The 27,034-nt window shown below is 37.5% G+C and overlaps 1 protein-coding gene across 1 annotated transcript in view; it reads right to left on the bottom strand.

Annotated features, from left to right (window-relative positions):
* Positions 1-1,927: 1,927 nt before the first annotated feature.
* mrps6 (mitochondrial ribosomal protein S6) overlaps positions 1,928-27,034 on the bottom strand; it is a 133,928-nt gene continuing 108,821 nt past the window's right edge. The window contains exons 2-3 of the mRNA XM_028800707.2: positions 22,607-22,746; positions 1,928-2,172 (exon numbers count right to left, since the gene is read on the bottom strand). Coding sequence (XP_028656540.1) covers positions 1,992-2,172; positions 22,607-22,746 — 321 coding nt within the window. The 3' untranslated portion in view covers positions 1,928-1,991. The remainder of the gene's footprint in view (positions 2,173-22,606; positions 22,747-27,034) is intronic.

The raw sequence follows: 27,034 nt of genomic DNA, 5'->3' as shown, positions 1-27,034 counted from the left end.
CACTTGTAATAGCTGCCAAAGAGGAACAAAGTACCAAATTAAGTGTCTGGATACTTGTATGAATGATAGATTTTGGCTTTTCATAAATTTGCCAACCTTTCTGAAATTATGTTTTCTCTTTGCCATTATGAGTGTAGATTCATAGACAAAAATGGCACCAAATTTTAAAATTTTGGTACATTTAAAATTAAATCTACAACACAATAATTTATTTAGAAAGTGGATTGGTCTGAATACCATCTAAATCCACTGAACGTATTTATGAGAAGACTGTGCATACATTGTGGAGTATGTGTGGAGCAGCATCTGGTTTCATTCAGCAGACACATTTTACATAAAATGGTTAAAATGAGGCGGCACGGTGGCGCAGTGGGTAGCGCTGCTGCCTCGCAGTTGGGAGATCTGGGGACCTGGGTTCGATTCCCGGGTCCTCCCTGCGTGGAGTTTGCATGTTCTCCCCGTGTCTGCGTGGGTTTCCTCCGGGGGCTCCGGTTTCCTCCCACAGTCCAAAGACATGCAGGTTAGGTGGATTGGCGATTCTAAATTGGCCCTAGTGTGTGCTTGGTGTGTGGGTGTGTTTGTGTGTGTCCTGCGGTGGGTTGGCACCCTGCCCAGGATTGTTTCCTGCCTTGTGCCCTGTGTTGGCTGGGATTGGCTCCAGCAGACCCCCGTGACCCTGTGTTCGGATTCAGCGGGTTGGACGATGGATGGATGGTTAAAATGATTTGAGTGAACTAAACAGCTTGATGCTGCAGCAGCCTAAAGTTCCCTAAGGTGTTAATTATAATATAGTTGTGCATTTTTTTTAATACATTTTGTCTGCTGTTTTTCAGTTTTGCTTAGTTTGTGTATTTTTGGGTCTTATTTTCTAGTCCTGTGGTATTTTTTGGCTTCAGAAGCTATGCTTCTTCTGAACTATAGCACAGCTATTACAATGCTGCTCACTCACCCTCATGGGCCTTTACCTGTGGTTCCTGAAACTCTCTCACCCCATCCTTCATGTTTTAATGATCTATAATACTTCATGGGGAACACACTCATGTAGTGTTATTTAGTACTACTTGTAGATCTAAGGAGAACTGAAGAATGGAACAGAAAGTACCAGCTCATCTGTTATTCACACCCATTCATCAGTAAAAGAATTAAAGGGATGATTATTTTGAAGGAGCAAGGTAAATACACAGCAACTGGACATATAAAGAAAGGTCTCTTCAAGCTATCATTTTTTTCCAGACTAGTGATTTAGTCACCACATGTTATCTAGTAGTCTTCAAAACAACAAATGGAGTAACAACACTTTTTTGTGTGTGTGCATTTATGTATGAATAGAGAACAAAGGCATATGATAGATACACTTCCACCTGAGGTTCAACATATTTTGCAAAGAATAGGGGTTGCTTTATACCAATATTGTATATTAATGTTATACTTCTGTTAATACAAAATTTTTGAAAATAAAACTGATAGCAATGTAATGTATTAATCCAGTCATTTTTTACATTCAACCTAAAAACAAAGGACATCGGTACACTGGCATGGACTGCTCTTCCACCTCTTTGACCTAAATCATTTTAACATTTTAAAACAACTGTCTCACAGCTTGCATTTATTTTTGTTTAACAAAATGTAATTTCACAAACCTAAGGTAACCCAACAAACACTTCCAATCTACTTGTGTATAGACATTGAGTTTAACCGCAGTTTTCCCTTTGAGCTGCTTGCAAAGAAAAACTGCAATACACTTTTACCAGATCAGGACCAGAAACATATATCCTGCTTTTTGGTAAACAACAACATATTCTTCCAGGGGTTTCAGAAACATTCTGTAGAAAAGCAACCAGAAGTCATATCATTTACCTACAAAACACAAAGTTAGAAGATAGTAATTACTGCAGTTTAAGAACATACTAAAAAATCCCAATAAAAGGCAGTTTCTATTATTTTTTATTCAAAGTTAAACTAAGAGTTACACTTGATACCAGTATCAACACTTATTTCCTTTTAAAAAGTTTTGCTTCCTGATTAGGTGGTGCCATTCCGGTGCAGGCCTCCTCTGAATTTTGTGCTTGATGCTTCAGAATAGTAGGTCGAACAACATCAATATCTCTTTCCAAATGGTCCAACATGTTGGAAACAATTGTTGGGGAGGCATAAAAATCCACTAAAAAGTACCTGAAAAAGAAAATTTGCCTGATTACCAAAGTTAAAATAGCATTAGTAAGAGCTGTACAGTTGTACAATGTAATAAACATATGGCTGACTCATGTCTTGCAGAAAGTTAAAACACTTTTTTATATGTAAAATTAGAAAAAATGGGTACTCAAGAACCTACTATCCTAGTTGCTCAGAAATACAACATATGTAAATAACCATAATAATTAAGGATTGTGAGCATAGTAAATATTTAAACCTGAATCCTTTCATCAATTATTAAATATTAGTTCTGGTCAAAAAATAACAACTTTTCCTCCTTCTGCCAGATGAGTCCTTACCTAACACATCTTCAAGCGGAATGGCCTTATGGCTGGCTTTTAAGACCCAACCAGGATTCTTTCCAGGGAAATAGCAGTCATCACTTTCTGGAACAGAAAAGGCCTAGGATACTCTTGGGCTAACCTCCAAGAACTCCAGCTAGCAGTCCCAGGGGTCCCTACAATCATGGAACTCAACTCTTACTTAAATAGTCAGGCAACTCAAAAAGCCAATTACAAAAGTGAGCAGGCAGCCATGAGATAACAGGTCTCTTGCTGGAACATGATAGCTTTTGGGGTGGGGATGAGAGTTAACTCCTAGTCTATCTAACATTGCCCTACCACACGTCATCCACACCCAAAGGATTAATTAGCTCTGAGGGTTCCAGCACCCTCTGTTGGTGGTGACCACAGCCAGTGCATTTTCCACTAGGGAAATTCACGGCCTCTCTTTAGTCCTGTACACCAATGGTTCTCAACCTTTATTCTTCCAAGGACCCCAGAGAACCACAAGAATTCTGTATGTGAGGGCCCCTTACACAGGCCAGGACATTTTACTGTCTTGTACTTTTATGCAGACGTGAATAAAGTGCCTTTTCAACAAAAGCATATTTGATGCTATGCGATTAAACTACCCGTGTTTTAATTCATAAAACAAAATTAAGAAGACATTTCAAAAACAGCTTGTGCTTTCAATTAAAAACTACTTTTAGTTGTGCCTTAATTTCTTTATCATAGCATAAAAGAAGCTGGCAATTTTTATGTATAAATAACAACCAGTAATTACCAAAATACAGAATTTATCACAGCAGATATTTTTTATAACAAAACCTGTTCACTTGGCCTAAGTATTAATTTTTAAATTCTGTATAAAATGATTACGTATTTCTGGAAAAATACAGAAAATCTCTGCAGACTTTTTATTTTTAATAACAGAAACTACTTCATTATCTTCCAGATTCAGAACTGAAACATTTCCATTGGCAATAGCATCATTTAAAATGAGTAGAATATCAAATGTATTTTCTCTCCACATATAAAAACTAAGTCAGCGGAAAAGACAAAAGAATCGTGTTGGGTATTGGCAGCAGCCAGGTAAGCCGTGTGAGGACTAGTGGCCAGTTAGGACATCAGTGCAGCTTTAAAAAATGAGCAGAGTGGTGGCAATGGTGTGTGTAAAGTCAACCTGCCATATCCTTCATGACTTTGTCCTTCATCCATGGCATCATGCTAAAATACTAAATTTCTTTATGTCAGTGTAACATGTCACCACCTTTTTATTTTTTTCTTGTTGGATCATTGCAAGCTGCATGCTCACATTCTAATAACACGCTAGTAGCTGCAATGTGCTGTGCTGTGTAAATTAACTTGAGCAGATACTGGTGATGCATTTTAATGACAGATGTAAATGTATTCTGGATCAATTATGTATGAATAAAATCTATGCAACAAACTTTAAAGGGATCTTTTAGAGAACATGATATCTCTTGAAGAGAATTCAATATCTGGCCTAATTGCTTTTGCTCATTCCCCATACACAACAGGTAATAGTGGGGAAGGGAACAAAGCAAAAATTATGGCATGTGAGACAGCAGGCATCTTGGGGATTAGTTATGGGTGAGGCAAATCCATACATCATGAGCAATAAAATATTACCAAGAATTTGTAAAAGCTAGTCTTCTTCAACTTTTGCATCATGCCACTGAAATTAGAAGGAAAACAAGTTCAAAATATAAACAATGTGTAACAATCTTTTTTTTTTTTATGGGTGATTTACTTTTTCCACCAATCACAAAATATTTGGAAGCAAGATAAAAACACACTGACAGGTCTTATCTGTTTTGTTAAAATGACCACCACCTGGTGTATTGAAAGCAAAGCCAGTGAGCAGTCGGAGGCAGACAGTATTATGGAGCTCTAGGACCAGCTGTTGCAATGATACAGGGTGGGGCACTGTAGAAGAGCTTACTGTACACACTGGTGCCATTATCAAACATGCACATGCAGACAGCATTAACATGAAGGAGCTTCTATTCTGAAAGAACAGTGCTACATTTAAAATTTAAGTAAAAGGCAATTCAACTGAAAGCAAAGCAACACGACAACCACCATATTAATTGGCATAAAAACTACTGCATTAATTCAATTAAGCCAGGTCAGTAAGTAGCTCTCCAATTTGTGCAGTCTTTGGTTTTCTAAGGAGTGTCAGTGTCCCTGTTGGCATCATACTCTTCTGTCCTTCGCCCAGCCATTCTTAGCTACATCAGTCTTTTTTTCTCAACTACAAACTTGCTTTCCTTTTACTTGGTGTAAACTCTTCACACTTGCCTAATCATTCTCACTGCAGTCTTTTCACATAAGCTCCATTATATGCCATCATCAACCATGTCCAACTCCACAAATAGACTGTACAAATGTCTCTGTGGTATGACAAAGGATTCTTATAGTATGCTACATTATAACTATTGTATCCCCCGGAACTAATTCTATTCAGATGATCCACTTCCTATATGCAGTACCATGTTCACGTTGTCATTTCCACCCATAATGTATGCCCTAATGAGGAAGTATAACTCATTCACCCCATAGCAGATATTATACATTTTACAGTTGTCACAACAGTTTCCTTCACTCATCTCACTAATGTTTGAAGAACAAAAGTTGTACTTTTATGTGCCCACTATTAGGAGCATTAGCTGCTTCAACAAAAGGATGAACAGTAAACCCTTAAGCACTAAATAATTATGGATGCATCCTCCTTTTCATCCAGAGTTCAGTTCAGTTCATTGTTTCTACTTCAAGACCTGGCAGGATCAAAGCCTGAAAGGAGTGCCTGTTCACCGTGAGACACCCAATTTAGGTTTGCCAATTAAACTAAAAGTCACATTATAAGCCTACAACTGAAAGTTGATTTACCATTAACTGATATGAAAATTTCCCTTGTGTATTCTTTGCATATTCCTCATTACACTGACCACCTTTTAATAGTGCTCTTAAAAGTAAACTTTTTTGTGTGTGTGTCTGATGAGGCAGTTAAAATATTTTTTATATTTCTTGAGCTTCTGCAAAAACTAAATTTCCCTTGGGACTCATTAAGTGCTATCAATCTATAAAACCCAAATATCAGAATCAGCACTAGCTCCACAACAGATACTTTGTGCACATATCTTTAATAATATTGCTTTGAATTCAAATACACCATGTGCAATGGGTTTCAGCTTAAACTAAACTGGGCATACCCATTTTGTCATTTATTGATTGTGTAATTCACAATGAACATACAAGGTGGTCTGCAAAGCATTCACATATTATTGTGAAGGTCATAAATCCACAGACATGGTTTTGGACTGAGAAGTGCGTGGGGTGAGCAAAACTTGAGGAAAAACACTGAACATCACAGACATAAATACAGCTGTTGCATAAGTGTCACACAAGCAAGGTCACATAAGGAAATAGTAACATTAAACATACAATTTCTAAAGAAAGCAAGGCCAGAACCCCTACCCAAGTTTTTCTTCATTTACTGTCCTGTTTTAACTTCTTTTCTTTACCTGCTCAATTCAGATTTAATCAACAGCTCAAATTATTTTTCAGGCTGTCCCCCACACAAAGTATTTTTGTCCAGAAAAGCAACAATTTAATTTAAATTGGCACACAGGATTTAAAAAAAAAAAAAAAAAGCAGTGGGACAGTGAAGTCTGGAATTTTCCACTCGGCTTATTTGTTGAGCTTTATATGAGATCAGAGAAAAGCAGCCAGCAATAGGAATAGGTCTGTGAATTACTAATGACTTTAGGCAGCCGATGAACTTTACAAAAACGAGAAAAACATGTTCATTGCTCCTGAGCTTTGCTTGCTTAAAGGGTGAGGTTAAGTGAAGTCTTTAAGACAGTAAACTTTATATTGGAGAATAATCTTTAGCAAGATTTTCAAACAACCAAATGTATTCACACAGATTAATGAAAAGAAAGCTTTTAAAAGGCTGAGGAATGTTATTAATTCTGCACTCATAGATTTATAGGCAGAGCAAGTTAGTCTTCTAAAGAAAGCCACTGGAGTAAAATTACTAGTGGCATATCTAATCTGGCACATTCTTTTTCAAAGACACCAAAAAGTCCTTAAGAGTTCATCAAAATATTCCTGTAGACCCTTCAAATAAAACAGCCAGGTCTTCTGCATCCAGTGATTCAAGAAACGTTATATTCCTATGACATTATTTTTATTCAGTTTATCTTTGTGTAGAGCACCTCACAGCCTTAAAGCTTGAATCAAATCCACATTTTCAATGCAATGGATTAACAGGAAACTGATAATCAATGCAACATTTAAGTATATGAATACGCAATCTGCCCTAAGCACAGAGTAAAATAGCAGGACTGTATAAAGTTCATTTATGTTATATTTGAGATATGGCCAGCTGACAGCAGAAGTGAGTAAAACAAAAACTCCAGTCAATAGTATTACTGAAGAAAAATAAACCTTATTGGGTTCATGGTCATCTACAGTATAATAGTTGCAGTCAAAAATCAAAGTATCTGTTCTGACCACCCACTCTGGGCACTCTATGACATATTTACTGCATGCCTGCTTTTTCTTGTACTAATTCTGCACTATCCATCCTTCCATCCATTCATTATCCAATGTGCTATATCCTAACTACAGGGTCACGGGGGTCTGCTGGAGCCAATCCCAGCCAACACAGGGCGCAAGGAAGGAAACACACCTCGGGCAGGGCGCCAGTCCACTGCAGGGCACACACACTCACACACACCAGGGACAATTTAGAATCACCAATGCACCTAACCTGCATGTCTTTGGACTGTGGGAGGAAACCGGAGTATCTGAAGGAATTCTGCACTATTAATAAAATATTCATTTATTCCTCTTGCAGCAAACTCATCTTTACCATTGCAAGCCCATGAGTAGTCCAAATTTTAAGCACTACTGACCATAGTTCCAGAGTTCTGGGTTCAAGAGCCAGCCTGGGCAAAGTATGTGTAAAGTTTGCACATAAGTTTCTGTCTGCTTGTATTTTTCTCCAAACATAGAAATCTTCCTCCAACATCCCAAAAACATGTATTAGGGTAAACAGTCTAAAATGGAAAAATTTGAGTACGTGCGGATGTGTATGTCCTGTGATAGACTGACTTTTGGTTCAGGGATGGTTCTTATATTATGTTTAGTGCTGTCAAGATAGACTCAGAGACTATACAAAAATTAACAGATGTGTAAAGTAATGTCCAAACAAAGGAGTGAACATAAGAGCACATAAAATTTAACAAATGTTTTTACGAAATCCGAACTGGATTATCCAAGTTTGATATATATACAGTATATAATGAACAAATCGATAGATGAATGAGTTTAAAGCATTCCACAGAAATCAAAAAAAAAAAAAAAAAAAAAAAAGTAAGAATCCGAGTGATTAACTCTCTCATGTAACATAAAGCCAGCTACTATCAAATCCCAAATGCAATCCTGAACTACAATCACTTCTGTGCAACCCTTGTGTAGTTTGATGAAAGCTAGTAAAAAACAATTTATTTGTAACAGCTGATACTTAGTACCTCATCCCCTTTTATTATAAATGTCAGCAAGAATCTTGCAGAATGTAAAACAAAGTCACAACAAAGCTTTCCTACCACATGACAAACAACCCAAACTAGGACCAGAGTGCAGCCGTGCAGCAGGTGACACCTCAGCACCACACTGGAACAGTTTGAGGTTTTTTACAGTGGCTGGAAGTTCCAATACCTAGATGGTTTGGAAATGCCCATTCAGTGTAATTTTTATGTGAATGTTCTTTGAAATTGCACAGTAGTTCCGAGTCTGATAATTGAGAGATAACTTTTTTACCTGAATTTGAAAGTTATTACTGGAACCTGACCACTTACTTCATTTAATTAAATTATCAGCTCAGCCATAAATGACACTTGGTGATCAAATGTAAGTGCTATGCTATACCTGCTTGATTAATTTTACAGAAGCTTAATCTGACCCCAAAAAAATTGCATTATTGTGCAATAAGTGGCCATAACTGTGAACATTATGTTGAGCAAGATAGCGAATAAACTGCATTTTAGTAATCTCAGGATTAATCAACTCTCATCGAAGTGCAAGTGATGATTAAATATCTGTTACATTCTTCTTAACGTGATCATTATTGCTTATGAAATCACCATACATATGCACTGAATATATATTTGTGGATGGTGTTATTCAAATACAGCTGCACCCTGTCACATTTAAACCTTACTTTGTACCCCACTAATCTAAGCAAAAATGATAACTACTATCTGGTTATTAAGTACGCAAAAAAACACCATAGTGACAGAAAGAAGCCTGGAGAAACAGGAAATTTGGTTAGGCAGTTTGTGGTATGTCATCTTTTATGGAATACTGTATCTAAAAAGTCTCTATGCTATATATCCCTGCACATGATCCTTCGTCTGAATGTACCATTGATGCTGTTTCTATAATAACAACACGAACATTTATTTCTATCGATCGATTGATAGATAGATCGATATATAGATACTTTATTAATCCCAAGGGGAAATTCACATACTCCAGCAGCAGCATACTGATAAAAAAAATAAAAAATTAAAGAGTGATAAAAATGCAGGTATAACAGACAATAACTTTGTATAATGTTAACGTTTATCCAAATGGGTGGAATTGAAGAGCAGCATAGTGTGGGGGAGGAACAATCTCCTCGGTCTGTCAGTGGAGCAGGACAGTAGCCAGGTTTCCATCCAAGGAGTTTTTGCGAAAAAATATTTAGTGCTTCAAATTTTTTTTCCGATATAGCTGGTGGAAATGCTAATTATCGATAAAATGTTGTACATGTCGACATAATATTTTTCCGTTTAACTTTAGCGCATAAATTCCATATCGATACTTCAGATGTCGCAAAAACTACATTGGAAACACTTTTTGTCGGAAAAAAAAGGGCTTTAACGCAAATAAATGTGTCACATATCACATGCAATCAAAACGAGAATGGCAGAGCGGTTCGCATGGTCTGATGAAGAGAGTTTTTTTTTTTTTTTGATTAAACGTCGTTATTTTGTATTAATTCAAATTTCAGTTTTAATTAAAAACCTTAAGGGAAGCAGGTTACAGTACTAATTCAGTTGTTATCGCACTGAGAAGGGATGTTGAAAGGTAGGCTCACCTGTACAGATCCGATGCTGCAAACACAGCTGCATCATGGGCACTTCCAGGAGTGCCAACGCAAATGTCTCGTATCATGCACCTGTCATGAACAAGGGCCTGGAGAACAATAGATGGCCACCCTTTGCGATTAATGTAATCGCGGTAGCCTTCCGTCGGGGGAAGAATAGGCACATGCGTGCCATCCAGCGCACCGTAAATCTGTGGCACAAGATGCACCAAGGAATTGCGGTATGCAATTTCATTGGCCTCCGCTACAGTCGGAAGTCTGACATAACGCCGCATTAATTTTTCTTTAATAGTGGTGCACACAGCATATACACATCGATGGATGGTAGTTTTACTAACCCCGAAAGTTTCTCCAACTACTCTATACTCGGCGCAGGTTGCCAGCTTGTAAAGGGCGATGGCAATCCGCTTTTGGGTTGGAACCGGTGGTCGGTGGCAACCTGTGATGGGTGCAACATCAGGACTGATGAATTCACACAACATCTCAAACATCGGCCGTGTCATTCTAAAATGTTGCAGCCAGAGATTTTCTGTGAAGTGTCTCTCCACCACCTCCTCCCAGAAGGTCTTATTCTGTCATCTCTCCCATACCCGTGGGTTTCGTCGCACTGGGGTACTTTCTTCGAGCTCTAGGGCTATCAGACAAGCAACTGCTTCATTCTGCTGTCGTCTTCGGATATTATGTACAATTCCAATTATTTGTGAAACTGAAATAACAGTAAGCTGGCAAATTTCAAAAAACTGTCTGAATAATCTCTCCATTTCTTTGTTTCTTTGTTTAGTGGAGGGGGTGTAACGTGGAAAACAAAAGGTAGATAATTTGCGACATACACAAAATTATGTATGGAAACGGCTCAAGGGCAGATTTTTTTCGCGATACAACAAAACTTATGCGACAGTTCATTTTGTGGGGGGATGACGTCATCACGCACACCATTTTATCGATAAAAAGCCAGTTGGATGGAAACAGGCTGGAGACAGCAAATTTCGCACATTTTTTTTTACGTATATTCTGTTTGTCGATAACAAAACGTCGCAAAAAACTGGATGGAAACTTAGCTAGTGACAGCAGTCTGTTGCTGAAGCTGCTCCTCTGTCTGGAGATGATACTGTTTAGTGGATGCAGTGGATTCTCCATGATTGACAGGAGCCTGTTCAGCGCCCGTCGCTCCGCCACGGATGTCAAACTGTCCAGCTCCATGCCTACAATAGAGCCTGCCTTCCTCACCAGTTTGTCCAGGTGAGAGGCATCCCTCTTCTTTATGCTGCCTCCCCAGCACACCACCGCGTAGAAGAGGGCGCTCACCACAACCGTCTGATAGAACATCTGCAGCATCTTAGCACATTTTCATACAAACGATGTAGCTCAAAGTGCTTTACAAGATGTTGAAGAATCAGTTACAACAAATTAAAACAAAATAAATTAAAATTATCTGCGGTGGGCTGGGCCCTGCCCAGGGTTTATTCTTGCCTTGCGCCCTGTGCTGGCTGGGATTTGCTCCAGCAGACCCCCGTGACCCTGTGTTAAGATATATTATAGCGGGTTGGACACTGACTGACTGACTGACAAATTAAAATATTAGAATAATAATGCATAAAAAAGATACAAAAAATAAATAATGCACACTTACATAGGTTAGATATCCAATTAAGAGTAACATAGTCCTTAAATATTGAATAGTTTCTAAATAATTCTAAAAAGTCTCTAAATAACAGTCCAATGATAAGGTGGCCAGCAGGGGAAAAAAAAAACCTCCAAGTAAGCTAGAGAGAAAAAAAAATGTCAGGTTTCCAGGCCAAGTGACTGCTCAGTCCCAACTGGGCATTCTGCCTAACATAAATGTTCTTAAGTAGTTCTTTATGTCTTATTTCTTTTTATAATGTTTTGTCTTAAAAGATTCAATGCAGTGGGTCTCGTGGAAGGTTGTGGATCTTGATTTCTGAGACCTATTTACTACTGCTACTACTACTTCATGTTTTAAATGAGGTGGCAGGATAATAAATTTAAAATTCCCAGTTTGGCCGTTGTGTTTGTGGGGTTTGCGTATTCTGTTTTTTTTTTTTTTTTTTTGGTTATGTGTGTGAGTGCACCACTGGTAGGAAGAGTATATGTACAAGTTTATCCTATGAAGCTGCTAAGACAGGCTTCAGCTCCCTACAGTCATGTAATGGAAAAAGTAAATCTACAAAAATGCACAAAAAGATCAAATGAAGATGACTGGAAAGCCTTGAGAACACCTTGGTTCATTTTCAAAAATGATTAGCTCACTAATTTTATACTGTCCATTTTTATACCAAGAGCTAAATCAAAAGCAAAATAATCCTATTTCCCAAAAAAAATAAAATAAAAATCTGTCACGTGAATGTGAAAAAAATGTGAAAAAATCCTTCAAAACATAGAGCTGTTAAGCTGCCAAGCATAATTGCTGCTTTGGAATTTCTAAAGTGATTTTTTGCTGATCATATTAACATAAGAACAGCAGGCACTTCAAAAGTACACAAACACAGTCTGAAGTATAAAATAACTAAAAGCAAATTGGTGAAATATGTGAGGAATGTATACACATGTTTTAGGTCCTAAATGAGAGCAATGAAGGAGCTGGCCTCCACACTTTTTTATATATCAGTACTTCTCATCCACCAACAAGTTTTAGGATCTGTTAATGAATCTGCATATACCGTATTACTGTTGCTTTTCTACTTTGGCACTCAAACAGCTTGTAGTGTTTACTGGATAATATCAAAAAACATGAGGAGAAAGATCTCATCTCTCAGAAACGTTACACTAGCCTCCCTTTTGGCCACATTAAACAACAGAAGAAAAAAATTAACAACTGTAATTTGCGAGAAAAAGATTTAAGAGTTATTTTCCATTTGACATGGTGATCTACATGAGATCTTCCTACAAAACAGTTCTGATACTGTAAGTCTTGATGTTGTATAAATCACTATCCTTACTACCAATCTGTCTACGAGGTGGTCTGTTTGAGTTATTGACCAAGCTTAACTGGCACTTCATTTCATATCTGTTCTTTCTCTCTGTATAATTTTAATAATGCATTGACATTCCAAACATAATTCATTATAACAGCACAGTAAATTACTTCATTAACCAAAAACTATTCAAATAGCCTTTTACTGTTTTAAATTTACAAATGAACCATTTTACCACAAAAATAATATTACAGTCCTTGGCTTATTTTAAGATTTACACTACCACATATTTACACAGTTATTATGTCTTTAACATAGGCAAAACTTTTATGTGTGTTATAAATTAATTATTATTTTGTCTCTGGAATGCTTTTGGCAGACTGTATCTTTGAGTTTAAAAAATATGACTTGATCAGATGCAGCATATGGTCTCCCTAATGCTCTGCTTTTTTCAATTTCTTCCTTCAATTTATTTTACAGGTTCAGGCCCAAGTGGCTGCATGTTTTCATTCTATCATATTCCTTAATTAGTGACCTGTTTTTGCTCCTAATTAACTTCCTTTTAATTAATTTTATTTGACTTGTTCTTGAAGACTCAGACCCCTTAATTGTTTATTTTTCCTTAAGTAGCAGCCAAACAATAATGAGATACAAAATGAACCAAACATGACCAGCAAAACATGACCAACATTGTCAATATACAATATCTGAAAATAAAGAAAGGTGAAGAACTCAGGAATGCTGATCTGCTCAGGTCCCCGAAACATTTTGACACTGTACTTAGAAAGAAGAAAATCAACAATTTCGGAAATGTATGCTATTGCACAATGAGAGCAGCAACAAGCCATGGAATTAAAGAACGGGTTTAATTAACAACAAGGATCACGGCCTAATTAAGCAACTGGATGGAGTGAAGTTGGTTGGAGTTTCAGGCCCTGACTTGGTTGGTCTTCTGTTGGCTCACTCATTTCACATTTCATTTCCTTTTGGGTACAATTTAAGGAAAGAAATGAAGCAATTCAAAATAATGATGAAGAAATTCAGGGGAACAAATCTTAAAAAATAAGTCAATTAAAATTAATTCAAAAGAAGTTAATAAGCAGCAAAAGCAGGTCAATAATTAAGAAAAGGGTTAGAATGAAAACCTGCAGCCACTTGGGGCCCTTCAGGACCAGAGTTGGGGACCCCTGATATAAACCATACTTAATAGGTTTACCTGTAGAAAGGCATACACAGTGGACTGTTTTCTAAAAACTACACATTCTCTCTGTTCACTCCAAATAATCCAGCATTTCATTAATATTCTGTGTATTTTATTTTGCCGTTGTTAGTTCTAAACACACTTCATCTCTTCATTGACTGTTACCTTAATACCACAATGATGAAAGAACTATGCAAAGTTAACTTTTTCATGTTCAGTGCTCTCCTTCTCTAATGTCCTTTTTAAGCATTGTTCTCACATATTCATTGTCCCTCCGGTTAGTGCACAAGTTATATTTGCCATGTAGGTGTTGTAGAGTTGCTTTTTCCTTTGGCAATTTCTTGCTCCATGCCTTACTCCCAGGTCACTTCTTCAAGAGTTTGTTGGACTTGGTCAAAATGTGCCTTACTACAATCAAATCTAAATTTAAGTAAGTTGCCAGATATTTCCTCTGCCACAGCACTGGAAACATAGTGTATCATGACCATGATATCCTAAAGGTTTGACTGATATACTCTGAACTCTGACTTAACAAATATCGCGTATAGAATGAAAGGTTTTGTGGTGCTCTATCAATAGTATGACGGGGACAGGAAAATGACAGGCCCCAGAGAGATAGAAAGCTCCTACAGGTAGGCCTGACCCTTCTTAGATGAAAAGGGCTAGAAAACATATGGAGGTCCTTTTAAGACAGGCAGCCCACAGACTGAATAAATGACCAAGCCTTTTAAAGACAATTGCAAATATGGGAATTCTGTTGTATCACAGAGCAATGTGGCCTGGATTCGCCAAGACGCATGGACCTCTCTTTGATTGAAAAGAAATCAAGGATCATTCTTAAGTTATACAAGGATGGGGTTAAAATCTGCTTTATGGCCAGTGGCTTCCTGAATGTGAACATGGGTAATGAGGTTGGGTAACAACTCTAGAGTTCTGGGAAAGAAATATGGTGGGAGCTAGTTTATAAAGTAATGTGGATGGGCCACCTCAACTAGTATACAGGGTTCAGACAACTATATAGACAGGCCCACTGGGAGTACATTTGTTGTTGCTCTTCTGCTTAGCTGCAAATTTGCATCTTCCTTTGTATCCCTTCCTAGTGTCTTTATATTCAGTTATATTATAAGCTCATTGAGGTTTGTATATTTTTTCCTTCCTTGGCATCATTATATTTTAGAGGTTCACTAACAAGACTCTCAAGTACAGTTGCACATAACAGGCTTTTCTAAGCTCATGTTCTGTCTGGTGTTATTTGTTAATTAGGTTTTCCCAGTATATTTGTGAAGTTAAAGTCCCTCACTGGTGCAAACTTTCCTCCTAATTTCCTGTTTCGATGCTGTTATAGTGTTGTGTATTATTGCTATTACCTACATTGATAATAAGAGGTCCAGCCTTCCACAACTTTAAAATGGAAACAGTATATTTGGAAAGTGGAAATCCTTTTTTCATCTATCCAGTAGCTCCTTTACCCTACTACTGGGACCGTAAAATGCAAGGTAAGGACAAATGTTGGATAAAAACTAGTCTGTCCAAAGTCAGTCTTTCTGAGAAGAGAAAAGAAACCCAAACTAACACAAAGGAAATATGCAAACTATACAAAGGTAATAACCAACATGTAACCTGAAACTGGGCTTATTGGAACTAAACAATAAATCACTTATTAGCCAAAAAATAAATCTATAAAATTCACAAAAACACTTTCAGTAGAATCAGAAGACTCTAGACAAGATAATGAGCCTATTTAAAATTGCTAATTGCCAAAAAATACCAATTGAACCACAGAAAACTAAAGAAAATAGAACTTAATGGTCAAGAGAAATAAAATGAACTTGTCAGCTTTGTAAAAGTATTTAGGTCTTAAAACGGCATCCCAGTTTATAGTACACGGGCCTGGTAAGCATGGCTTCTTTGAGTTCAATGTATCAATGTTTTCTCACTAGTCTATGAAAGGCTACACATAGGTCAAGTTTACTTCAGTTACCATTCTCTTTCTCTTCCACGTGTACAGCTACATGCACAATGTACCAGATCAAAGTCTGACTGATGCCAGTTTTAGATAAATTTAGTGAGATCATCAACAGTGAGGATTTACAAAGGAAACCAGAATTGAGTTGGAAAAATGATTACATTTTAACAAAACAAATAAAAAGAGGATTGCACTTTTAATACAAAAATATTAGCATAAGCAATCAAAGAAAAATTACACAAGGATACGGTGCATGTTTGTCTGACTTCTGTCTCTATAAAGACTCATCCAAATTGCCTTCTGGCCATTCTGCTGTTGCTTTAACCACAGAAGCCTGAAGTGCTGAAATACATAAGCTGGCCAATAAAGACAGTGCCAAAGGGTTGTGGTCCTTTCTCCCTTCCTATACTTTAAAAGACCAAAAATTACACAAAATAAGCCTAATTGTAAACTTCTACTCAAAATAAGACTAACTGTAAACTTCCACATGACTTTCTATATCAGCCACAGCACCTGCACTATCATTCATCTGTGCATTATCCAAACCGTTCATTCAATTATGGGTTTGTAAGGCTTCCAGAATGGATTCCTCAATGGCATCAAAGGCTATAATGCTTATTTTATCACAGAATCCAAAAGAAGGCAAGGTCAAAATCATTAGAAAAATGCAGCATATCTATATTGCTTTATTAATTAAATTACAGTACATATTTATGGCTACAGTTTACAAACACTGATTTGTTCAGCAACAGTGGTTCACTTGGAAGAAAACCACCATGAGACGTTTACTATTTTTTTTTTTTTATATTATTTCAAAACAACTCTAAATGCATTTGTCCTATTATGATGGTTCAAAATGTGAACAGCATTTTAACAATGTAAATAAAAACTGTGTAAGATAAATGGAGATAATGCAAGTGTACCATAACATTAAACCTTTGGACTACTGAAGTTAGCCAAAGTTCCAACAAAAAAGGCTATGTACCTAGTCACCATGGCTCCATCTATAAATAAGCTCAGAAATTTAGCACAACTGTACACAAAACAGAATGTGGGTGTGCCAGAGGCAAAGTAATAGACCGGCAAATGTCACTGTGCGCTTTTGTACGATTGGCCAATTCCAGCTAAGAGTAATGTCTTATCAGGAGAAAGGTTCAATGACTTCATGAAAGTTAAAATGTCATTTTACATTTGTCAGAACATTAGAATTGTCAGGAAGAATGTAAAGTATCAACTGCCTGACACAGCTTAGCTGATCAACAGGAGTATTATATCATATAACAGGACAATTAAGTATATTTAATTTTTTTTCACAAATACTAAGCTTATTTTTAATAGGAATGCCATGACATTTATGCTGGGCATTACTACATATAGATTTTGTTTTACTTACTTATAAGAAGATTCACATATGCACAAATCATACATTTTTTTCATCAGAGAACATCATCTCAAGGCACCTTACATTCAAAAAGCAGAGGATATGTATATTATACATACACACAGTCATAAATAATAGGTTTGGAAATCTGAGTGAAGAACAACAGTTTGTGTCTAAACTTGTGTCTACACTTGTCATTTATCTAATGAACAAATTTATCCAACACAATCTTAATATCATGTGAAGGAGTATAGCCCCTTTAAACTTACACTGACTGCAACTGAACGCTTCCTACAATTCAATATCAGTTTTTTATATATATTTTATATATAGTATATTACGCATATCTCTACACATATACAGTACATACATACATGTATGTATGCGCATACAGAGGCAGGATTAGTCACTTGTCAGGGTCACATGCCAGGTCAAAAGTGGATGGTGAACCTTTACCTAATTGAACAGATTATTTCACTTTTTTTGACTATATCACAATTCCAGTAAGTCACGAGTTTACATAAATTTTGTTAACTATGCCTTTAAACTGCTTGGAAAATTCCAGAAATTTATGTCAAGCCTTCAGGTAATTAGACAATTAGCTTCTGATAGCCAATTAGCCTAACTGGAGTCAACATGTGGAAGTATGTTAAGGCCTACCATCAAACTCACTGCCTCTTTTCTTTTAATTTTCACATTATGTGAAGCAATCAGCCAAGACCTCAGAGAGCGAGAGAAAAAAAAAACAAAAAACTGTGGACGTCCACAAATATGGTTCATCCTTGGGAACAATTTCCAAACGCCTGAAGGTTCCATATTCATCTGTACAAACAATAACATTCAAGTCTAAACATGATGGGACCACATAGCCAACACACTGCTCAAGAAGGAGACACATTCTGTCTTCAAGAGAAGAATGCACTTTGGCACGAAAAGTGCAAATCAATCCTAGAACAGCAGCAAAGGACCTTGAGAAGATATTGGAGGAAAAAGGTAGACAAGTATCTGTATCCACAGTAAAACTTGTCACAACAAGGAAGAAGCCACTGCTCCAAAGCTGCCATAAAAAAAGCTAGACTGCAGTTTGCAATGGCACATGGGGACAAAGATCTTACCTTCTTGAGAAATGTCCTCTGGTGTGATGAATCCAAGATTGAACTGTTTGGCCATAATAACCATCATTTTGTTTGGAGGAAAAGGGGTGAGGCTTGCAAGCCAAAGAATACCATCCCAACCGTCAAGCATTGGGGTGGAAGCATCATGTTGTTGGGGGTGCTTTGCTGCAGGAGGAACTGGTGCACTTCACAAAATAGATGGCATCATGAGGAATGAAATTGATGTAGGTACACTGCAGCAACATCTCAACAGCTCGGCAAAGAAGGTGAAGCTCAGATACAAATAGGTCTTCGAAATGCACAATGACCTCAAACACACCTCCAAAGTTGTTGAAAAAAGGCTTAATGACAACAGGGTCAAGGTATTAGAGTGGACATCACATAGCCATGACCTAATCTAATCCCAGTTACACCAGTTCTGTTTGGAGGAATGGGCCAAAATTCCAGTAACTTATTGTAAGAAACTTGTGGAAGGCTACAAAATGTTTGACTCACGTTTAACAAATTAAAGGCAATGATACCACATATTAACAAACTGTATGTAAACTTGTGACACACTGGATTTGTGATATAGTCAATAAAAAGTGAAATACACGGTTTGTGAACATTGTTGGAAAAAAATACTTTTGCCCTGCCCCAAGCAGATATCTTAAGTGAAATACCAAATTTATAGTCTGTGTATGTGTAAACTTCTGACTTCAACTGTACACACATTAGATTATAGCCAATAAATGTAAATTTACTTGTGTTCCTACTGTATATTTTTGAAGGCTTCCATCTAAGCCCATGACAACAAAGCTAGCTTCCAGGCCAAAGTCTAAAATTAATAAAAAATACGTTTTAACAATTCATTTAAAAAAAGTTGTTTAAAAAGTTGTAGCTTGGTTTCAAATTTGGGGCCATGGGTGCATATGCAGAATAGTGTTTTTATTTTATTTTTATAATCAGTCTTATTTAATTCACCTGCAATAACTGGTTATGCCAAATTTGCCAACAATAATGGCAAACAAACATTTTCTATAATTATTTCGTCATAGCAGCATAATAGAATTTTTACCCAGTTCTCCTTCTACTTATTGATGACTTGACATGCATGCGTTTTCAAACATAAACAGGCTATTACAAGTCCTGACCCTTCACATAGTTTGGATTGACCTATTCAAACACTATGAATTTAACCCCTTCCCCCTGCCTCCACACCCCCAATATTCTGATAGAGATATGTTTTTGCACTTCATATCCAACTTTTTCAGCATGATTCGGCTTCTAGTTATGAAAATAAGCTAATATTTTTCTTAAGAATTCTCTAATACAAGGAAAACTTCATAGTTTCTATAATATAGGTAATGAAGAAAAGTCACTGTTCTTTTGCTACATACACTAACCAGCCATAGCATTAAAACTGCTGACAGGTAAAGTGAATAACATTGATTATTTCGTTACAATGGCACTCGGATGTATTAGGCAACAAGTAAACAGTCAGTTCATGATGGCCAGACAACTGGTTCAGAGCGTCACCAAAACGACAAGTCTTGTGTTGTATTCCTGGTATGCTATGGTTAGTACCTACCAAAGTTGGTCCAGGGGAGGACTACCGGGCACCCAAGATTCACTGATGCACATGAGGGTGAAGACTAGCACATCTGGTCGAAACCCACAAAAGAGATACTGTAGCACAAATTGCTGAAAAACGTAATGCTGGCCCCAAGAGAAAAGTATTAGAACACAGTGCATCCCAGCTTGCTGTGTATGGGGCAGCAAAGCTGCAGATTGGTCAGAGTGCCCATGCAGACCTCTATCTACCACCAAAGGCCCCTAAAATGGACATGTGAGCATTAGAACTGGACCACAGAGCAACTGAAGAGGGTGACCTAGTCTGATGAATCCCATTAACGTTTAGATTATGTGGACAGCTGGGTGCATAGACATCATTTGCCTAAAGAAGAGATGGCAGCAGGATGCCCTTTAGGATGAAGGCAGTACAGTGCTCTAGGCAATGTTCTACTGGGAAACCTTGGATCCTGGCATTCATGTGGATGTCACTTTGATACATGCTACCTACCTAAAGACTGTTGCATTCCATGTATATCCCCTCATGGCATCAGCATTCCCTGATGACAGAGGCCTTTTTCAGCAGGATAACGAACCCTGCCACACTGCAACAATTGCTCAGCAATAGTTTGAGGAACATGACAAAGAGTTCTGGCTGTTGACTTAGCCTCCAAATTTCGCGCAATCCTATTGAGCTTCTGTGGGATATACTGGAAAAACAAGTCTGATCTATAGAGACCCACCTAGCAATTTATAAGACTTAAAGTATCTGATGCTAACGTCTTGGTGCCAGATACTACAGGACTCTTTCAGAGGTCTTGTGGAGTCTATGCCTTGATAGGTCAGAGCTGCTTTGGTGGCACAAGGTGCCCTACACAATATTAGGCAGGTGGTTTTAATGTTGTGGCTGATCAGTGTAGCATTTCATATGTTCTTTAACTTTTCCATAGAATATCGTTCTAGAACACTTTAGGTGATTCTAGGTGCATTTTTGCAAGCTTGACACAAGCAAACATGGTATTATTATTCCTATAGATGCTACTGCTGTCCAATGATGTTCCAACTATGCAGCTATGAACACTTACCTTAGCTGAGGTGAGAGTCCTGTACATCCCTAAATGATGTGATAAGGTTCGTTATAACTGCATTCAAAAATGTATAACTTGCTCTTCAATAATTAAATAAGACAACCACTCTGGAGGAGATAACCTAAATAGAAAAGGTTTGTGACAGTGATGATTATGGCTTTAACTGTAGTTTGGTGGATCCCATAAGCCTTAGAAATAGCTTTGTAACTTGACTAACAGACATCAAAAGCTACTCCTCTGAGGTTTCCAGGACTGCTTCCTTTGGTCGTGGTATAATTAATGTGCCTTAAGAATGTGTATGCTGACAACATCACTTTGATGTTAAAGTCAAATGTTAGCTAGAGTTACAGTATTGGACAGAGCTAGTGTAAATCAGTTTTGAATGCTAACTAAAGTATTCAAATGCATGTTCATCAACCCGTATAATTTAGATAACCGTTACTGGGAGAAGCAAACTATCATAGCACCACTGGGCTCATGGGAAGGAACAACCATCAAAGAAAGCACACACATACCATCATTTGGTCACACAGAGTCAATTTACTCAACAGTTAACCTAAAAATGCCCTTGTGATGTAGGTGGAAAACAAAAGTACACAGAGAAAAATAGGAAAACTTTAAGAACATGTGTGGTATGCGGCTGGGGGTCAGACCCGGCCGGGATGCCTGGAAGGACTGGGTCATGGCTTATTTATCCTCCGGGCCACGAGGGGGCAACCACCCTGGAGTAGAAGAGGCCCACGGAAGGGGAGTAGGGAGGCTCAAGACCGTTGGGGCCTCTGGTCACCGCCAGGGGGTGCCCCGAGCCTCATGGAGCACGGGACTTATTCACTTCTGCCACACCCATGGAGGACGATCCTTCCAGGGTCACCCGGAGTGCTTCCGGGTGCTCTCCTGATGCTTCCGCCACACCAGAACGTGACGTCAGGTAGAACACCTAGAGCTCATCCGGGTGAGGATAAATGGGGCCGCCTCCCTCCTGTCAGAGAGCTGGAGTCGGGAGCAGGAGCAGGACGAAGCTCCTGTAGAGAGAGTGCAGGTGGCCCAGGGACAAGGAGAGAGAAGGCCCAGGAGAAGGGAGACTGGGGCTAGAAGCATGTTGTGAGTTGTGCGGGACTGAGTAGTGTTGTTGTGTGGAGAAGAAAATAAAAGCATATCATTGATAAAGATGTGGTCTCAGTCTGGTGGTGTCCGGGCAAGTCTCACACATGCAAACACTCTACAGACAGTGACTTGGTCAGGATTTGATTCCAGGATTCTGGAATTATGAGGCTACAGCACACATGAAGATTTCAAGTTTATCATCTTGCATTATAAACACATGAAACAAATCTAAAGTATTTTATTTTTCACTTTTAACAAATGCAATCCAGAAAAAATTAACACACTCACTGTGAAGAACAGTCAATGATGCAGAAAATCAGACGGGCAAAATGCATTTTCACAGAAATGTGTCTTATAATGGAATACTCTGAATGTTTGCAGGCCACACCAATTAAAAATCCAATGCATTTTTGCCCACCACGAATGTCTGAATCAATCTTTTGTTAATCATTTTATTGTCATAACAATGTCAGCTGCATGGAATTTGATTCAGTAAATATCATAAAAATAAATCCATCAATACAAACATTTTTGTAGTTCATTAAACTGTAAATCCAGGAGATTTTGAAATATACTGGGGAAAAAAAAAAAAGAAAAGAGTTAAACTTACCCTCCTCTCGTATGTCTCATGTTATGCTTTGACATTTTGTATGGCAGAGTCCGCTCACCCAAGCTCTCCAGATTTCGCACAACAGCCCCTTTTTCAATCAAAGCCTCCATAGTTCGTTTCAGAGTTGCCACAGTTTCTGGCTGCAGGACAAGATGAATGTTGGTGAGAATCGAGACATTCATTAGATCGTCCTAAGTGTTAATCCAATGTAGCTGTCAAGTTATCAAACTTAGCAGAAAAATGGCAGCACTGATTTCACATATATTTTTTAAAGACTGTTAATCCTAAACATACATAAAACAATTGACTAATGCAGTGGTTAAGTTTTAGAAGCGAGTCCCAGCACTTTGCTCTCTGTGCCACTTACTTTCCAACTACCAAATTGTTGTTTCATATGCTTTACATCTCATAATCTAAGCCTGAATCAAAATTATAGTCTGTTAAAATTACAAAGATGTCAAAACATTCGGTGTTAAGGCATTCCACAGGATTGGTTGTATTGAAGATACAGATGTTAAAAACTGCAGAAAAGTATGTTTATTTGTAATTCATTTTTTTAATTTTTTCTGAATCAGCTATCTTCTTTGTAGGGTTGCAGGGAGTCTGTCCGGATTACAACAGCATTGAAGAAAAGCTTAATCCTTGGATATTAGCTTCACATGCATGTCTTTGGGATGAAAGAGGAAACAAAGTGTCTTGAGACATGCGGGAAACATGCTAACATTAAATGGAAGACAAGCCAGCAGGAAAAGTTACTTAGGGCTTAATCCATCATCATTCTTATGATCATCAGTTTAAATGCCATTTTACAAGAATACTGACAATATCTTGCTGACCCCAAATCTTTTTCCTCCACTCTACATGGCCCTTTATAATTCTTTTCTTAATACAGGGTTGCATTTAGAGAAAAGCTAAGCAAAATGACACCTTTTATTGGCTAACTAAAAAGATTACAATATGCTATCTTTCGAGGCAACTCAGGCCCCTTCTTCAGGGTTGCATTGAAACAGAAACAAACCTTTAATGGATGGTGAAGCACATCAGGTTAATTTAAAGTTATCAATTAACCTAACTCTGTAGTTACCCAAGTGGGATTCAGGACTGTATTACTAAATTTACTGGCGTCTCAAAGGTGCCTTTATTTCCTCATCTAACACAAACAGCAAAATCAACAATCAAACATCGGGGGGGAAGTATCATCCATTCCTTAGGAATCCAAATGTAATTAAAAGGAGAATACATCTATTAACTTGTACATGATGTTTGTGAAACTGAGGCTTTCATTAATGGCACAGTAGATACTGCACTAAAATTGAACAAAATCAGGCAGGAATAACAACTCCAACTATAGCTGTAAATCAATCTACGTAACAGTCATTTTCAGAATTTTGTGCAAGGGTTATTGTAATAGTTTTTTCTTCACTTATATTGGTTGTATGTACATTTGGCCATTGAGACAGAAAGATATTTAATCTTCTGAGCAAGCTCAGCTAATATTTGCTGTCTCAATATTATCATATCTGGCTGAAATTAGCCACTAGTGGGGCTACACTTTATGGTAAGGCATCAAAAGGGCTACATTTGTATGTGCTTGGTTAGAGTGCTTTATAAATAAACTTAAAAAAAATGACTAATTGTTAGTTTGTATTTAGCAGATAAAAAATTAAAGCTGAAGAGAGGACAAAAAAAAAAAAACAGATTAGAACTCCAAATGCCATCTGATGTATGTTCATCGCAAACCAAAGTAATAGGCTCGTCATGCCCTCAACTCTTACCATTTCATTTTATTTCAAGGGCAGTAACTCTAAACTCACATTTATTGCCTGTGTCGTCCTTATCTGAGAGTAAAAACTGGCCAGATATTTTGGAATTGCATGGTTCATTGGACACAGAATAATTCATTCTCAGTTTAACTCTGTTGCTAATTATTTATATAACCTTGAGAGAAACTGCTTAAGTTTTGTATACAGGGAACAGGAAATGAACAAATCATAAAAAATAAACTTCAAAAGGGAATGAGAAGTGATACCTAGAAGATCACAAAAAATGTATTTTGGAGGATTCTATTAAAAAGATGACTCCTTTTCAGAGTCAACTCTGGCAGAAGGTCAGCACTTTCATAGCAGAAAGTAGAGTGAACCAGAGCCCACTTTTGTTCAGCCAACTATCAAATCGTTGTCATGGTGTGGTTCAGGATGAGCATTTGAAAGAAGCAATGATTGGGCCAGGTAACAAATACACAAAAAATGTAATTTTATGAATGTAAATGACATTAAAAAGCAAATCAAAAACAAGCAGGAGATTAAAACAAAGGTAAGCAAGTATAGGTTAAGAAATTGTTACTGGCAAGAAATTTGCTTGGGCGACACCCCTTTTATTTGCATATACTGGTTCAGAACGTTTGTATTGAGGGTACATCCATATTAACCAGTTGGGTTAAAGGAGAATTTCCCATCTTCTAGTGACCAATTGAGCTTTTAAAGAAGAGATTCCCTTCTATTTACAGTGGGCTCTATCCATTTTAGTCTTATTACACTCACCTCTGATCTCCACTGGATTTAAAGAGCACAGTAAAGCCATCTTAGCCAGTTTGGCTAAAGAGGCAAGCATAAAGATGTGCAAATGTAGTAAGGGTGAAATGAAAAGATCACACTGCAAAAAGGAGACATCTTTGTAGTAAGAGCCCTGACTGGGCACCACACTCAAATGAGTTTTTCTCTGGCTTTTTGGGCTAAAACACTTTGGATTATAGGAAAATACAGCTGCAGGTGCTCAGGGAAAATTAGGAAGTGGGCATCACTTGAGCAATTCTTGACTGAACATGGTTAACAAATACCAAAGTTTAAAAGGCAGAATTCAAAAAGAAGGCAAGTATTTAATTTAAAAAAATACTTAATTTCATGGCTTCCCAAAAGTTTAATGCACAATGCTAGAGCACAACAATTAGTCAATACCTTTTTTAATTTCTCCTGCAGCATGATTTTTGTCTTGTTATGGAATTGCACCAAAGGGGCAGTGTCAGGGGTGAACAAAAGTTGCAAAGAGTCTATTTCTCTTCTTGGCAAACAGCTTTGATAAAGATAGCTTGCTGCTTTGGATTCTAGAGAATTACAGTACACCTTGAACAGTAACAGAAGAATGCTGGTTATTTAGGAATACCAAGAGTGGCAATGTAACCTGCATCAACAAGATGGATGGCAGTTTAATATCTTCAAAAGGCACACTCTTATCTGCATCAATGGACACAGCTGGCTACTTCAAGTCTCATGGGTTACAGGTCTCCAGCCATGAGTATAAACTAGTTTTCTTCTCACACAGAGAAATGTAGATACTTAGAACTAACTGCCAAGTAGTATAGTTGAAAGTAGAATCCTAAGGACCTTCAGATCTCAACTTGAAAATATTATGAGCACAATAATGAGTAGAAATGAATGAGCTAAAATGGTAAAAATGAAATAATTCTATATTTTCTGATAAAATACACTTCCACACATAAGTCCAGAATGACTTATAAAATTATAAATAAAGCACTAGAGAGATAGATAAGTGTTATATATGATGGACGCATGAATGGATAGATAGATCTTTATTAGTCCCATGGGGAAATTTAGATTTTGTTGAAACTCAAGAAATGTAGAAATATTACAACAAACACCACCACCCTCCTAATGTACACAAGGATATGAGACCATTCTCTTTGCACCAAGAAACAAAGTTCCCTCACCTGAGGTCTATACTCTGTCTTTATCCCATTTATCAATATAACCAATAAGTTGGACAAGCTGAACAGAAAAGGAGATAGGACTGATCCTTATGGTGCATGAGTGTTACAGACACAGTCCGGTAGCCTTACAAGCTGCAGTGTGCCAGACAGATAATCCACTATCCAGGACACCATAGGCTCATGCACCTGCATATCCCTGAGCTTACTTCCAAATAGAGATGGCTGGATGGTATTAAGAGCTCTGGAGAAATAAATACAAAAATAAAAAACACATAATCCTCACAGTCCTGCCAGCTTTGCCCAAATAAGAATAAGTCGTATGCAGAATGCACAAGCCCTGTTCTGAGTACTTTGAGCACTTTGCAATGTACAGGAGTACAAGCAAGTGCCAAATTTCCAATAGATATCTCACCCTAATCTCACCTAATTCCCAGTTATTGACCAATAATAAGCCTGAGATTTGTTAAATGCAGCAAATAAGGCAATGGCCTTTTCAGCCCACACTACTTATTCTCTATGTGACCAAATTAAATCAATAAGTGGCAGCAAATTTAATATATTTTGATCTTGTAAAATGCTTAAAGAAATATAAACATAGGTCTAAGACTAAAGTAACAACATCAATTTATTTTTGATCTAAGTGAGTTGCACGCCATTATTTTTCAGTCTAACTAAATATGTAAAGGCTAAGTATTCTAACTTAT

Source organism: Erpetoichthys calabaricus, chromosome 4 (assembly GCF_900747795.2).
Source record: "Erpetoichthys calabaricus chromosome 4, fErpCal1.3, whole genome shotgun sequence".
NCBI lineage: Eukaryota > Metazoa > Chordata > Cladistia > Polypteriformes > Polypteridae > Erpetoichthys > Erpetoichthys calabaricus.
This window is presented reverse-complemented; position numbering and strand designations above follow the sequence as displayed.